At 35.6% G+C, this 16,781-nt stretch overlaps 1 protein-coding gene across 2 annotated transcripts in view; it reads right to left on the bottom strand.

The window, feature by feature from the left end:
• Positions 1-16,781, bottom strand: part of LRRC49 (leucine rich repeat containing 49) — a 36,624-nt gene that overhangs the window by 6,363 nt on the left and 13,480 nt on the right. For both annotated transcript variants that reach the window (XM_065733792.1, XM_065733791.1), the window contains 5 exons: positions 16,671-16,732; positions 12,142-12,289; positions 5,436-5,519; positions 2,510-2,661; positions 582-819 (listed from right to left, as the gene is read on the bottom strand). In XM_065733792.1, the coding sequence (XP_065589864.1) occupies positions 582-819; positions 2,510-2,661; positions 5,436-5,519; positions 12,142-12,289; positions 16,671-16,732 (684 nt within the window). The remainder of the gene's footprint in view (positions 1-581; positions 820-2,509; positions 2,662-5,435; positions 5,520-12,141; positions 12,290-16,670; positions 16,733-16,781) is intronic.

Genomic DNA, 16,781 nt, shown 5'->3' with positions numbered 1-16,781 from the left:
ACTATGTAAGCATATAATCTCAGTGACAAGTCAATTTGTATGTGACCATTACTTTATCATTTCCTTAAAAACTCCAGATTTACGTGTCCAAGAAAGTACTAAACTGATTTCTCACTATGCTTTTTTTTTTGTTTCAAAAGGAAATGAAGAATTCTAAGAGCTGTATTGATTAACCAGCTATTCCCTTTGAATTTTACCCCTCTCTTCTACTCTATCTGCTAGTTGGTCTTAGAACTCGCAATACAAATGAAGGTCTCCTTATAGAATTGATCTGTAATGTTGTAGAATAACAATGCCATGTTTCTACATCAGTTCTGCAACTTAAAGATAATCAGACAGGTCAAGGGAACTACGGGAAATAATTATCAGAATGAAAATAACCATCCTTTTGAAAAATCTGAATTAAAGTCCTGTTTTTCAAAAGCACCAAAATGAAATGAATACTAAAGGATAAAACCAATGTAATTCACAAATATATCTATTTATATAAAACAATCAAGGGTAACTGCCAAACTAAAGTCCTGTTACAGAATAAATATTCTCAAGCTGCTCACACAGCTGATGTTTTGAGGCATTCTTACCACAGAATTAGGAAATTTTATCTTCAGTTTTGTTAACACTTGCACAATTTCATCAAATTCTATGAACATAAAGGAGACTGTGACAACAGTTCCAGCTGTTTGAACACTCCAGTTTCGATCCAGGCACTCCAGTGCTCCAGATCCATACAAGTAAAGAGTGTCTCCTTCCAGTTCCACCAGATGAGACTCAAGGACAGACAAGCCTTGTACTGCACTGTTCAATATTGTATCAAGAGACCTGTGGAGGAAACAAAAAATCAGTAATATAAATTATTTCATAGTAGTCAAATAGTTCTAGTGAATAATAGTCCTTTCATTCACCAAAACCTCAACTCAAATATGACGGCAGTTCTCAGGATTCATCCATTTTTACCCAGTGTGATTCAGAAGTGTTAAAGGGTGGAAAATTCCCTTTCCGTCAAGTAACATTACAAAAGTTCTGCTGCTTTGGTAGAAAGGCTTTGCTGGCAATAGAGTTGGATGGCACACACAAAAAAAATCATTTATATTTATATTTAATAAACCTGCTTAAGAATCTTACTTCAAAATGCTAAATCATCATATTTTAGCTACTAAAAGCAACTTCAACCAATATACCTATCTGAGCTAAGACCCCTTCAGATTCTGTTCTCTGTATGAACTGTAGAAGTTATGACAGGAGTAAGTGCTGTAGGACCCAGCCCATTAAGATCACACAGTTATTAATAACAGCCAAGGATAAAGCTAGTGACAATGCTGAACAATCAGTTCCTCTCTTAAAAACAGCATCACTCCTCAGCTAAAATCCTTACGTCACACTGTCTGATCAGGATTCATTATTCCTCTTAGAGATGAAAATAACCTCATCGTTCTTTAATCTTTAATACGGACTGTTAAGCATTTATTTTAAAATAGTGTGAGCTTCCAAATTAATATGAATTCTAAAATTAAACAACAGATTCTGGTATTTTCAACACTCCTCTCTACACATCTTAATTCCCATATGATATATGCAGCTGAGCTGACCCGAAGCACACAGAGAATTCAAGATGAACACAACCCACAGGTTCACAAAGTTGTGTAACGATGGTTACTGCTTTGTTCCTTATAACCTTACTATAATATTTAATGTAATTTTTTTTTACTATTATGATCAGTCAGTTGGCAGCAGTTTTCTTGACAGTATCTATCAAAAGTCTAAGATTTCACTTTTGACTGGAAATAGTTACTTGAGATGCCATTACTCATCCATGCTGACTTTCACTTGCCATTTTATTGCTTATTTATTCATGTTGAAAACTTTGTTATTATATAGTATATTGACAGATCCATGTCAATTTTAACCTATCAGGAGTAAAAATGCAAAACATGATAAAATAAAACATGGCAGTATTATTTAAGGCTTATTTATTCTAGGACACACAGCCATGTCTTCACTGATTAGTTTAAACTAATCTAAATTACTGATAAACATTATTATCACACTTTCATTTCTTTACATAGTCCTGAAAAAGAAGCAATTCCAATCTTCAATTCAAACAACAAAATATAATGCACTTAAGCAATTTGAATTATAACAACTGCAAATAACGCACACTGTTTATTTTGTTAAAAACCTTGGGGTTTTTTAAACATTTTTATTTCCAAAATAATTGCTTTATTTCTCCAATGCAGGCTCCAGAATTTGTATTTAACATCCCTTGTAAACATTAAGTCCTGCTTCATTTAGTAAAATCACAAAAGTATAACATAAGCTTCTTTAGCCAACTAGCTGCTATTATATCAAGTATACATTACAAACAACAGCCAATATAGTTTACAATGAAGTAAAACATCTCTTCAGAATAAATTTGAATATATTATGCTTGGTAATGAAATACAGTGAGATCTCTGAGTTGAGAATAAGATTTTAAAACATGAATGGGAAGAAGTATTCCTGAACAAAATACCTGCTTTCTTCAGGAAACACGTATGCAGCACTGCCATTGATTGGACAAGGCTGGTTATCTTTATCTTGGTTTAAAGAAGCCACAAGATCTATTCGATTCTGCTGTATCTCCCACTGACGAGCAATATTACAAATTGTTAACCGTTTCTTTTCCTGAAACAGAAGTTATAATAAATTATGACACAATAGTATAAACATACTTGTTTGATGTGAAACGAAAATGTTAATATTTTGATTATATATATTATATATTATATATATATATTATATACAGCAGTATATTAAAGTGAAGAAAGAAGCACTGGTTCACAGGTACACAGTAAATTCAACGCATCGCTCAAGCACTGTTTTGCGTAACCACCAGTTATAACACTTTCACAAAAGTGGTGATAATAGAAACAAGTAACTTAATAAAGACAAGCTGTAGAACAGTAAGTTCAAGCTAGCTGATCTGGGTAACCACAGGTATCTTGCTCTGGTAGTCTTTCACTTGTACTACTGTTCTGACAAAACAGGGCAAATAACACAAAACACGGCATTTCATTATAGTCTTTTTTTCAAATAGAAAAATGAACACTTTCTTCATTTGCCCATGGAGGAAAGTAAAGTTATCCCAATTTTATAGTTTGAAATTAACACTGTGTTATATTAAATTTAGCCTATACACTCCTTGTACCTAAGTTTAATCTATAAAAACAACATGGAACTGTTAACATTATGCTCTTATGTAATTCTTTTACACTGGGCAAATTGCAGACATTACTGTTATGAAGTTGACAAAGAATATTCCTCACAGAACTCAAATAACACTTTGCAAATGAACACTGCCTTTGGAAAGAAGAGAAAGAGATGAACAAAAAATGCAAGTGACTATACAGCCTAGGTATTTCCATAAAGTTAGTATTTGGACTGACAAATAAACAGTGTAAGGAAATCTCTCATGCTGCAGGTATTGACTTGCTACAGTGACACAGATCTTGGTGTCTGCTATGTCTGATAATGCAGAGATAAAGCCACTGGACTTTCACTGCTGAAGAATGGGCTTTAGAAAGATTAAAAAAAAAAAAAAGAAAACTGTAAAGAAAAAGAAGGATGAAGAAACTCCACTGGCAAGGCCAAGAAGTACCTGCAAAAAGCAGGGGGAGGCAGCACTGCCAACACATCAACGTTTTCAGTGCTGCAGATGCAGTACAGCAGCAACTACTTGCTATCAAATGAATCTCCATGCTTTCCTTTACACAACGCATAGTTTACAAAGGTTTGTAGCAAAGTGACAACAACACTATTCTAGAATGTCAGTCTTTAAGTATTTCCTTCAAAAGTAACTCTCACTAAAATCTTGTGTCCAGAGATTTTTTTTAACTGGATATGTTATCTACTGGGAGATTTGTTCCATTCAATTCAAACAGATTCCAGGGGGACTGATGACGACAATACACAACAGAGAATCCACGCTCACAATAATCTATTTTACAAAGGAAAGAGATACAAATCATCTCTTGGAATCAGGCAGAATATTCTGCCATTTGACATCTATTCCACTTAGCTATTCTAAGAACAGCAAGAATTCTCAATTAAGTAACAAAACCTTCAACTTAACGTTGAAATCTGAGTACTAAGGGCATTATATTTAAACATGTTTCCCTCTACAGGAAGTTTTCACTGGCAAGATGCATTGAGAAATCCGTGCCACCAATGCAAACAATCCCTCAACTACAAGAAAACATTACATCAGTGGTTAAGAACATGAACTACAAATAAACACAACCGTCCTTCCAATTAGCCTGTCAACAGCATAAAACGTTATGTATAATTATTATTTCTTAATTTCTCATTTCTTTATCTTACCAAGACAAGGCATCAAAATGTCAAACTGGAATTGATTTCAGATGTCACTTTTTTTTAAATAGGCTTTAAACTGGGAAATAAATATACAAAAAAAACAAAACACCAAACCCACTACGACAACTTTGTTGATCCTGACATGGCACTAAACACGTAATTCTTTTTTTCCATTCAGTTTATATTTAACCATCAACCAATGTTGATAACATTGCTTTTCTGTTGTTATTTTCAGAGTAGTGTAAATTTGCTACACTTCTTACCGACTCACGCAACTCATGTAGTCTTAATTCCCTTCACCAAGTATGATTTTACCTAGACAACTGCACAGTATGGATACATGATTTCCCCACCTCCTCCTCCTACTGCCCTCCCTACTTTCCAAATTAAATAAGCATTTTTTATAGCCATTACTGAACAACAAAGGTTTTAAGGCACCTCTATTAATAGAAAATTATTTGTGAACAAAGGAACACAACAAAGAGAATGCTGATAGTTTTCTATCCTGGAACATCGGTCTCCTGCTAGCAGTCAGTCATCTAGTCACCAGCCTGCAGGAGTATCCTGGAGTGTGCCCTAGTCTCCCCTCTTGGAACTATTCCATTTCACGAGAACAATCACTAGCCAACCATATTGCTATGGTACATAACTGTTCCTCCAAAAAAGACAGCTGGAGCCTAGCTGCTGCTCTACTAACTGTTTCACTCCTTCTACAAAGAGCAATAGCTTCAGCAGGAAAGAATATTCAAGGTACCTGAAATCACCAAAAAGTCCTTTGATCTTGTTTTTACTTTATTTTCCAAAATACAGTAATAAAGTTGGCTATCTTTTTACATAGAGCGCCGTGCTCACATCTTCAATTGCTGGTTTTTTTTGTTTGTTTGTTTGGTTTGGGTTGTTTGGCAACTTTAATGAAGAACTTCAACTGTAGGCTAAACTGTCTAAGCTGTAAAAAGTTTTAGAATATACAGGCATGATAGGATAATTATGAACTAGATTAAAAATGTTAGGTTAGAGTATACTGTAAATAGTTCACAGTAGATTTATCTCACTTTAGTTAGGCTTAGAACAGCCACATTAAATACCTTAAGCAAGCTCTGTTTATGACTTTCACGCTTCCTTTCTTCCTCTTTCCTAGCTGCAACAGATGCCATGCGTCTTTCTTCTTCCTAGAAGACAAAAAAAGATAACAATTTTACAAAATTATGAAATAAACAGGTTCAGAAATGAACTAATATTGATTGTGAATACGTTTCATCATGTTGGTTTTTTAAATTAAAATTTATGAATTTTATTAATTAAATACTTGAACATTAAAACAGTAATATGTTTCTATCAATAAATGAAATACAAAAAATACCTACTAGATTGACATATTGAAGATGAATATTTATAATTGCATTTGTTCAGTTATTTGAAAACATGTTATGTTTACGATCAGTAAGACAATGACAAACATTTTGAAATAGGACAGTATTTTTTGTGATTAGTATGTTTTTTGGTAAGAAAATATACAGGATAGGTGGACATATCTAAATTTAAGCCCAAATAATAATTATTTAATTATATACTATTTACAGAGTTTGTTATTTCTCATTCAGTATCAGAACTTGTGAAGAATATTTCCAAAATGAACTAAATTACACAAACATTATTTCTTGTCAATATTTCTGCCTGTTCACGTTTGAGAAGAAAGTCATTTCTTCCTGAATAATGGAAGTCATTTATTTGAAGATATTTAATTCTCCTGGTCCAGCAATCTAATACTGCAATACAACCATATTAGGTTGAATGTTCTTTGTTTACAGAAGTCTAAATATTCTCACAGCACAGTATTTTTAGAACATGCATTTTCCAAGTAACAAAAGAAATGTTCCCTATGAAGTAAAAAGCCTAGAGTTCTTCCAACAAAAATATTTAGTAAGCATACTTAAATTTATTTCCATTTACTTCATATGCCATTTGGGTGTTTCTATTAACATATCTTCCAAGAACATAAAGTGTTTTGGTTTCCATCAAAATAGAGAGCTCCTGTCCTAGGCTTTTCACTTCCACCTTCCAATAAGTTACACATGAAGAACATCAACAGAGATGAACAGGAAGATATTGATAGGACAAAGTTCTGACACAATGCAAACATACTACATTTACAGCACTGTAAGAATCCCTAAGCACATGGATCAGTGCCTACTGGAAGATGAAATAGAAAAGGAACTTGACACTTGGCTTCATTAATACATCCTTAAGAAAATAATTTCAATTTATAATAACAACATATAAATAAATAAACCAGTAAGACAGGTTCATGTAACAGGTGAACCTTTATCTGTACACTACCCATGAAGACTAATGACTCGCCTTGGATCCTGACATAAGTTTGTAAGGCCACCGAAATTCTAAACTGTCCTATGACTTCAGCCTAACACACATACCTTAATAAGAAGCCTACCTTAAGTCATATTTGGGTACAATACACCTCCCTTACTCAGCCTTAGGAAACAACCTCCCTGTAGCACAAATTCAAAAGCCTCATTTTATTTATTTATTTTTCACATAACCACCCTAGAAGGCTTCTGGCCTTCTGAAGGTTAGGTTCTGCTGGCAGACTCATCTGCACCTGAACTTTTTCAGTTCTTCCTAAATTAGGGATTACCAAAAAGTTGGTGTCATGGAATTACAGCAAAATTCAGATTAGACTGGAGCTTGGGAGGTCACTAGTCCTGCTTAAGGGAAAATCAACAATAAATGAAAATAAGAAAAAAAAGACAGAAACAAAAGAAAACAAATAGCCTTACAGACCCCACTACAACAGAATACCACACAACGAAGCCCACTACATAAATGGAAAGGTTCCGGGGGAGGCTAAGGAAAAAAATAAATAAATAAATAAAAAAAATCAAGAAATAAAAAGCCTGCATGCATACATCACAAAAATGAATATACAAATAATGCAAAATACAAATGCACTGTTCCTCAGTATATGATACAGAATGTTAAGAATGACAAGTATGATTCTTCTGGCAACTATTTATCTCAAACTGTACTCACATTGACTTGAAAATTTGAAACAAGTCTTAAAATAAGTCTTAAAACAGCATTGATTAGTGACACCATTCAAAAGAAAAGGGATTAAAGGTTGATTTTTAGCTTTCGAATTTGATATTGCACTTCTGCTTTTTAACATTGTTAAAAGGATTTTTTTCTCTCATCTTCAGCTTCTGAACGCATCAAACACATTAAGTAACTTAAGTTTTAATTAAGTACATTCAGAAGTCTGAAATGAAGGTTGTTTTTCTTTCCCTCCAACATTTGATTATATAAAACTGGTATGCAGAAAGAAGAGAAATTTAAACTAGCTTTCCCACCAAGGGAGAGGGAGCAGGAATTATCCATCCTATTTGGCAGGAAACAGCTGGCTAGTCATCATATGTTCAGCTTCAAATTACCTGAACTACTGTTACCTTTAGCACAGGAGAAGGTGAAAGTTGCACAACAAAGTGGCACTGATCTGCAAAAAAAACGTGCCATATGATTTCTCCTCCTTTGAAGACAACTTCAGATAAAGACAAACATCCACAAACTTTCCTAATACAGTTCTTGTAGCTTCCACAAATATCCCTTCCCACTCTATCTTGCATCTCAAAGCCTTCCCTTAATCCAGCATCAAATCCATACTTAATGACACTATCTGCCAGCCATGAAGGTCTGCTGCCCACATTCAGTCTGTCCAGTACTTTCCCAAGTCTCATTCTTTGTACTGAGATGAACTAATGCAAACACTATTCCTATTGGAGGCAGATCTTTTTTCTTACCACAGATTACCATAATTTGAGACATATAAGAAGTACTACATCTTGAATATAGTTGTACAAAACAAACTAGCTCAAACAAACAACAATAAATAACACAGAAAAAAACAAATCAAACTCCCCAGACAACTAGATATTATCAGTATTTATAAAGGTAGAATGATACAGAAAACATCTGAATTAAGTTCAAAGGCCAAATCTACTTTTTATACAAGTCTATTTACGTTCCTTGATTAATCTTACAGAACACATGCAATCAATCTTGAAGTAAAAAAAAAAACACTGACAAACAAACAAAACACAGACAGCTATAAAACAAAGCCTTTAATAACCCTGCTAGAAATTCAGTTTCATTATCACCCACTCTTCCCTTTTAGCTCCAGATCCTTAGAAATTCTTTCATTCTCCATTTCCTTTTGTTTCCCCTCATTATTCAGCTGCTTTCATCCATAACTTTGTGTCTTTTTGATAGTTGCCAGATGAACTAAAGCTATTTTAAATCCTATCTTCTGCATCTTCTCTTTTTGTGTGTTCAAAAGAAATAGTTAGGCTAACAATAATGCATCTTTAAATAGTAAAGTAGCTGCTGACAGATCTGTCATCCTCCAAAACTTGCCAAGTATCCTTTTTGCACTCTTTCCTAAATTCTAATTCCAGACTGTCAGGACCCACTACCGATAAAGGATTTCCAGTACACCTTAGAAAAACTTAAATCCCAGCTGGAGGGCTCAGACAAGCAAGCTGGGTATCAGTGGAATAAGTCAAGGCTCCTACTGCAGTAACCTGCCTGGAAAGAAAATACCATCACACTAAGAAGTTTGCTAATCCTATGCCCGTGGAAGAAACCAAATCTGTAAACTCCATGTTGGGGGGATGTTTTTCTGGAAGGTGAAAGTGGCAGATCATTACAAACAGAGCTGGATGTTCTTTTTTATGTGCAGTGACCTCCATCCACAGTAAGTTCTGTGTTTACTGAATAGCTAGGAGTTATCTTCATGCACTCACCCAGCAGAAGTCTTGTTTTCTGCAACCCATAAGCCACTGAGATTTTGAGGATGCAGATTTACATTTTCAGCGTGAAGCTACAGCAGTGCATGGATACCAAAAAGAATACAGCACAGTAAAGCTATTACCCTGCAACGTAATTGCCTGGAGCTCGGTATGGCGATAGCTCCCCCTGCTGCCCATCAGCTCTACCCTGACAGGGACACGGATTTGGGCCAAACTTCTCATCATGCTGGCGGTCATTCACGAGGTGACTCACAGCCAGGGCCGTGAAGGATCTCGAACAGGGTACACGTGGAATGCACGTATTCTTCTCCACTGCTGCTTTACTGCTGCTCACACAAGTTCGTTCCACTCACACTTGCAGAAGGCAGACTATTCTGCTGGTGATTTTGTTACATCTACCACACAGCAGAAGAGTCCCATGACGTTTTAGATACATAACACAAAGTAGATGGGTTTCTTAAGCTGGGAATTATCTTCTGCTATAGACACCAAATAATTGTTTATAGTTTACATTATTTTTTTTTCAGATACACAAAGTCCTGACTTGTTACAGGTAGCTCTGTTCCACTGACTTCACCATGCCTCACTGGTTAAAGAGCTTAGAATTTGTTTATAAAAACTGCTTAGTAATGAGATAACTCAAGCAAACACCAACTTCCTCATGGGAACATGATTCATAAACTGTCATAATGTGATAGAGTTCCCTGAATTAAAGCAAATCTGCTCCAATTTATGAAATACTAGAACGACTAGCTGCAACTGCAGAGTATGTGGTATTTGCAGCAGCTGTGTTTCTCAAGAGCCTCCTAAGGCTGTTGCCACCAGAATTCTTCCTCAGATGTCCTCTTTTTGCAGAGGATTCTATGGAAAATGCCTGGCATTAAAGAGCGCGTTCTCTTAAAAACCAGTTTCAATGGCTCTTACAAGCTTTTGAAAATATCCTTTGTGTTTTATTCTTTCTTTAAATGATTTTCTTGCCCCAGTGAAACCAGCAAGTAAAAAGAATAAAAGAAGAATAAGAATTGTGCAATTTCCATTTCTCAAGTAGAAGAATTTCTGAAACAATTAGGGAAGGATACTCAGAACACCATGGTCCAGCTCTCAGTTCCGTGCAAGACAAAGCAGTATTTAAAAGCAAAACAGTACGGATGCATTTCAGGCTAACGGATGAAAGATCCTATGCATTTATTACCTTAGGTATATTAATCAAGCGAAAAAATCATGTAACCAACACTGTCTGCCTGTTCCCTCACTAAGTTACATCTGACCCCGCAGCCAACAGCAACAGCATGTTGTATTACTATGCAGAATATCTGGGTTTGGCACTGCCACTTGTCTAATTTAATCACAGACCTCATGCTACTTGCTATTTTGCTTTAAAAATAATAATAACAAAAAGATTCTTAAGTCCTGTGATTATCCGAGCAACACAGTTTTTATTGGAAAAAGCTTACAGCACCATCTACATTGAGAAAAGATTTAAGAACGTTTTCTGGAGGCTCAAAAACCAGAAGGCAAATAAAAAGGATGCAAACCACATTTTTTTACAAGTACTTTTATGAGCAGCACAACTGCTGTAGCCTGGCTTTCTGTGGTTTTTTGTCTTGTGGGTTGATCCTTTTATGTTTAACAAGGTGTGAATGCAGATTAAGTTTTTCCCAAGGTTGTGCATTTCTAATAGCCTTTTCCCATATGGATCCTATAGAGTCTACTAAGGGATTAGAGCTTTTCCTACAGGTTTGCCATCACTGACTTCTATCAGGATCTGTCTCTTCTCAAGTAGGAGAAGAAGAAAAAAGGCATTTTGTTAAATCAACCCAAATTGCTTTCTCAGTATTATTTCAGAATTCTTCTGAAAAGTGAAGCAATTAGCTAATTTACAGTATAAATTCACAGAAGGAAAATAACCTAGTATTTTTTGGGGAAAAAAAAATGCAGTATAACTACAGGACAAGAGGATATATGGTAAAACAACAGCCACAATGCTTAATGCAGTTGTACAAAGCAAATGAGCATTTAAAATAAGGCACGTGTATGAGCACCTGGTCAAAAATGGTAACGCCAATACTACTGCTTATTAAGCAGGTTACATTTCTTACAGAATCAGAGACACATATGGGCTGGAAAAGACCAGCAAGATCATCAAGTCCAACCATCAGCCCGACCTCCCAAAGTCATTTATCTAAGCCACATCCCTTAGTGTCCTTGCCTTGCTGCTTGGGTATACATTATGTCATGGTTACATTTCACTTTTAAGCAGACACAGAAGTACCACCACGAGTATTCTTACACTAAGAAACAGGGTTGACTTAACGGTAAATCACCTGCAGTGATTTCCATTCATACTCTACCTCACCATATATTTTCAAGAAGTCTGTAGGAACTTAGTTGTCTTCATGTCTGCTCTTTCTTTATCAAGCTCACTTGAACTTTACCACCAGATTCAGAAATGAAAGGGGACAGGCATGGAAGGGAGAAAAGTAGATACATAAACAGCGTGATTACCAGGTTTCCTTGGAGTGTCAGAGTAAGTATAATTTTCAGATGAAAGAATACAAATAATGCCAATTTTTGTGAAAACAGAATACTGTTTTCACTGGAAGGAACATTCTGTTATTTTTCAGCTGTACATCAAACCAGTAAAGACCACATTAAGAGATTCTAAACAAATGCTTTGCAGTTTCTCATGTTACTTGGCAATTGGTCACACGGTATCTACTAAGGACAAGTTTAAATGTTTACTTTAAACATGTTACAAATGAAATTAAGAAGCAGATCCTTACATAATGCTGAACAAAATGAAAGAAGTTTTAAATACCAGAATGTCTATGTAACATTCAATTAATCTGAATAGTGAATTATTAAAACCACTAAACTATATATTTTTTTCCTACACATACACACAAAGCCCTACATTTTACTCCTAAATTTAAGAAACTAGCAAAGTTTGATGAAAACAGAAATTTCTTACTGTGATTCTCTTCATATCTAGCTGTCGAAGCTGCATCATATGATGGAGAACAGTGTGTTTGTACCATGTCTCCTGAGCTATTGGATTGCCATCAAGGGTGATATCTGACAAAGATGAGGAATCAGCAAGGCACAGAATATCCTCAAAACTGTAACCAAAAAAGTTTAAAATTTCAATACAGAGTATGAATAATTAAGAGATGGAAGATTTTATTTCTTAAGGATAGAATCAATGTTAAAGTTTACCTGTACTCAAAGAGAAAAAAAAAGCCAGTGAAATAGGATGCCTGTCAAAAATAACACATACCAAAAACATATCACCTATCAAAACTAGCATGAAGACAACACAAAATGCAAGAAAAAAGACAAGTAAAAAAACCCCAGAATGATCCTGAGTGTTGGCAACATCATTAAATATTGAAAGAAAAGCTGTGAAAGCGTCGTATCTTCACAATATTGTTCAGCCTATAATGACTAGCAAGCTGGCTTTCGTAGCACTAGATATGGCTTCCTGACAAAAATAACTGGTCTCTGTAAAATGTATTTAGACATGTACAATCCCTATCCTGTTCCTTTTATTAAAAGATGAAAGGTGTAAAAAAAAAAAAAAAAAAAAAAAAAAAAAACCAGCTGACTCAAATAAACAGTGCTCTTATACAAAGAATTACTCAAATTTCAAAAGAAATTGAACAGTCATAGGAGTAAGCACAAATATATTAAAAACTTGCAGCAAATGGATTATAGCGAATAAACATAAATGCATAAATGCATAATGCTGAACAGCTGGGCTGAGCTCAATGGGATGAGGTTCAATAAGACCAAGTGCCGGGTCCTGCACTTTGGCCACAGTAACCCCATGCAATGCTATAGGCTTGGGGCAGAATGGCTTGAAGAATGTAGAGAGGAAAAGGACCTGGGGGTGTTGGTTGATGCTCGGCTTAACATGAGCCGGCAGTGTGCCCAGGTGGCCAAGAAGGCCAACGGCATCCTGGCCTGTATTAGAAATAGTGTAGCCAGCAGGAGCAGGGAGGTGATCATCCCCCTGTACTCAGCTCCGGTGCGGCCGCACCTCGAGTACTGTGTTCGGTCTTGGGCCCCTCACTACAAGAAGGACATTGAGGCCCTGGAGCGTGTTCAGAGAAGGGCAACAAAACTGGGGAGGGGTCTGGGGCACAAGTCTTATGAGGAGCGGCTGAGGGAGCTGGGATTGTTTAGTCTGGAGAAGAGGAGGCTCAGAGGAGACCTTATTGCACTCTACCACTTCCTGAAGGGGGGTTGTGGTGAGGAGGGGGTAGGCCTCTTCTCCCTGATAAATAACGACAGGACAAGAGGGAATGGCCACAAGTTGCGCCGGGGAAGATTTAGATTAGACCTGAGGAAACATTTTTTCTCTGAAAGAGTGGTCAGGCACTGGGATGGCCTGCCTAGGGAGGTGGGTGAGGCACCATCCCTAGCGCTGTTCAAGAAGCGTTTAGATGAGGTGCTAAGGGATTTGATTTAGTAGTTCAGTGGGTAGGGATGGTGATAGGAGGATGGTTGGACTAGGTGATCTTGTAGGTCCTTTCCAACCTAATGTACCTACAAACCCATGAACCTAGGTTTCCAATTCAGTAATCAATTGAAGAAAAACAACTATATGTCCTTTGAGCTGGTATCCTGTTCCCATGTGGCCATATAATATACTTGACTAAATTTAAGAACCAACATCACAATGACCTGGAGAGCACTTAACAGTGAAAATACATATTTTGTTCTTACAATTAAAAGTGGTCTTTCCTAGCCTCCTATTAAGATGCATGAGCAGTAGCAACTCTCCTTCTGATGAGGAATACCTTCTCTGAAGAAAACAGCTTCATTGATCTTTTCTCAATACCACATGAGAAATTCAAAATGGGATTTCTCTCTCTTCTATTTAATTAGTACTCATGATACACACTATCATCAGATGTCAGGTATGAAAGTCTCCAGATCTAACAACTAAATTTTTGAGGTTGACTGAAAACAGAAATGAAGCATCTTTTGTTTCAGATCTGAATCAACTTCTGCATCACTTGGTTTTACCTTGTTATCTTGCTAACACTTTTAACTACAGTATAGAAATATAATATAATATAGAAATAGTAGCACTGTGAGGCCTCCTCTGAAGCAGAATGGGGAAAAATTGTTCAGTGATGCAATCCAGGATAGAATTTACTATCTTAAAAGTGGAACACTTTTAAAAGGCATTCTCAAATCCTTTACTGGCGCTTGATTTCACATACGTATGTTGGTATGTAATGATTTAAGACTCAAGGAATATTACTAATCAAAAATAAGTACCAACAAAACTTTACACAGAAGCAATGCTTCAAAAATACTACTTAAATGAGCATTAGTAAAATATTTTAATGAACTTGTAATATACACAGGTTTTAACAATGTACTTTGTTACTTGTTTCCACTTGCAGGTTCTCTACACATCTATGAGTAAATGATTAGAATATTTGCATAACTAACTGTTTAAAACAAGAGTCAGTTCTATAAGCACAGCTGTTTCTAGAAAACTTAATTTTAGAATTGCCATATGGCATATAATAAGCCCAGGTAAGTAAGTGGAAAAATACTTGAAAGCATTTAGAAGGGTTTTAGTAAGGTTCAGGAGTAGCAGAGCAATTCATTACTACTATGGCTGCATTTATCTTAAGTCGATTCAACAGTATCAAGTCAAGTGTCATAACACGGATGGGTCAAGAATACATTATATTTAGTGATTTTTCCTGTAAGGAGATATATCCACGACATATTTAAAAAATGAGAAATTGAAAAAGCTTTTTAGCTTCCAGAACTGCTGAATCCAGTTGAATGCCTTTTTACCTTAAAAAAAAATACAAAAAAAACCCACCAAACACCCAAAATGCACAAGCAAAAACTACAAGTGATTTATATAGATAGATAGATATGTACTAAATAAAGAGTTAAACAGTTACATTCAACTCACCTAGCTACCCACGAGTATATGGATATCACAGTTGTCCGACAGTAAGATTTTACTTTTATACCTAAAGTAACTGCAAGTTAAGCCTAAATAGATATCTGCACAAATATTTGAATAAATCATCTCTAGCTTACATGAAAGCTAACACTAGATCTGTCAACAGTTCAGCTGAAACCCCAAAGGATAAATGAAGAAGTATCAATAAGTAAGCTACCACTTACATAAAGTTCAATGAATCTAGTTTAAGAATGTGCACAAACAGCAAAATGCAGCACAAACAGCAGAGTAAGAAAGCTAAGTGAAATATACCGAGTACGTAAAGCACACAGAAATTCCACTGACTGCAGTGATGCTCCCTCAGGAGCCAGCTACTGCAGTCCCCTCATTGTTCTTGCCAGGCTAACACGTTTTTCAGAAAAACAGAAGCAAAAGGCACATTCCAAGGCCAGAAATTACATAAGGAAAGCAAAGTGCTAGCCCTTTCTCTTTGTTATGTCAAACTAAAAAATGAAATAAAAGGGTTAATTAAGGGAAAAGCATAGTAACCGTCCCTGCAAGCTCATCACTAATTTTGTTTAAATCCTTAAATCCCATGAGTATTTAGGGATATCCACCACACTGGTACTTAAAAAGCCTAAAGAATGCATACAAGTAAGCTGGAACTATCTATACAAAGCATAATAGAGGTCAAATTAAAATATTCAAGTAGCTCTTAGAATAAAAGCTCATATTAAGTATAACATTTTACAGAGAAAGTGAGTACCACAAGAATAGCATGCTATTTGCAATAATTAGAATGTGAGGCTGTCTAAAATTGTTCCCTGTCTGAAATTCAAATATTTGATTCTAAGCAACAAAGAAGGCTGGTAATGATTAAGGGATAGAACTAAGCACATACCTAACAGGAGATAAAATGAAAACAAGTGTGCCTAAACTGTTATCATTGCTTATTTTAATATTGGCACCAGTACAAATGAAACATCAAAAATATATGAACACAAAATATGTTGTACTTAACTTTTCTATTTATACCAAAATGCACTTAGTTACCTGAAACAACAGAGACCCTGCTTTGCCAGTTCAGCCATTGTTTCTGCCCTCTAGTTTGAAAGGGAAACCAGGAATATACCCTTCAAACTTGACTAACGTATGGACAAAATAAGCATGATATTACCTAATTCTCATGAGCAGAATCTGACTCAGCAGTTTGTGTAACTCTATAAACACAGTGATGCTGTCTTACCAGATACAGTTTAACAGTAAAACAATATAATTACTGAACTATCTCTCATTTTCAGCATTGTCAGAAAGAAAATTATAATCTTTAAATTAAAAATCTAACTTTTGAAGTAGAGTTCTCATAGTATGACATTCAAATGCAAATGGTTAAAACAAGTTATGCTTAAAGTAGAAAATGCAGAATGGCTTCATTATGCTTGTACATAGGAAAAATAAAAACCTCAATCTGCATTCACTGAGTTTAAATTTTAATGAAATACAGTTCCAATAGGATACTTCAAATTACTTATAGGAAACAAAGTGTTAATTCCCCTTACCTACATATGTTGTTGAAGCTGAGGAACAGACGTTGGAGACGGGGCAAAGTATCCACATCTTTCTAGAAGGAAAGACAGAGGCATAAATTCAGTAGCTGCAAGGTAACATTT

This window comes from Cyrtonyx montezumae, unplaced genomic scaffold, assembly GCF_038088225.1.
Source record: "Cyrtonyx montezumae isolate F1298 unplaced genomic scaffold, pur_monq_1.0 scaffold_17, whole genome shotgun sequence".
Classification (NCBI taxonomy): Eukaryota; Metazoa; Chordata; class Aves; order Galliformes; family Odontophoridae; genus Cyrtonyx; species Cyrtonyx montezumae.
The sequence above is the reverse complement of the archived record's forward strand: the minus strand, read 5'-3'. Positions and strand labels throughout refer to the sequence as shown.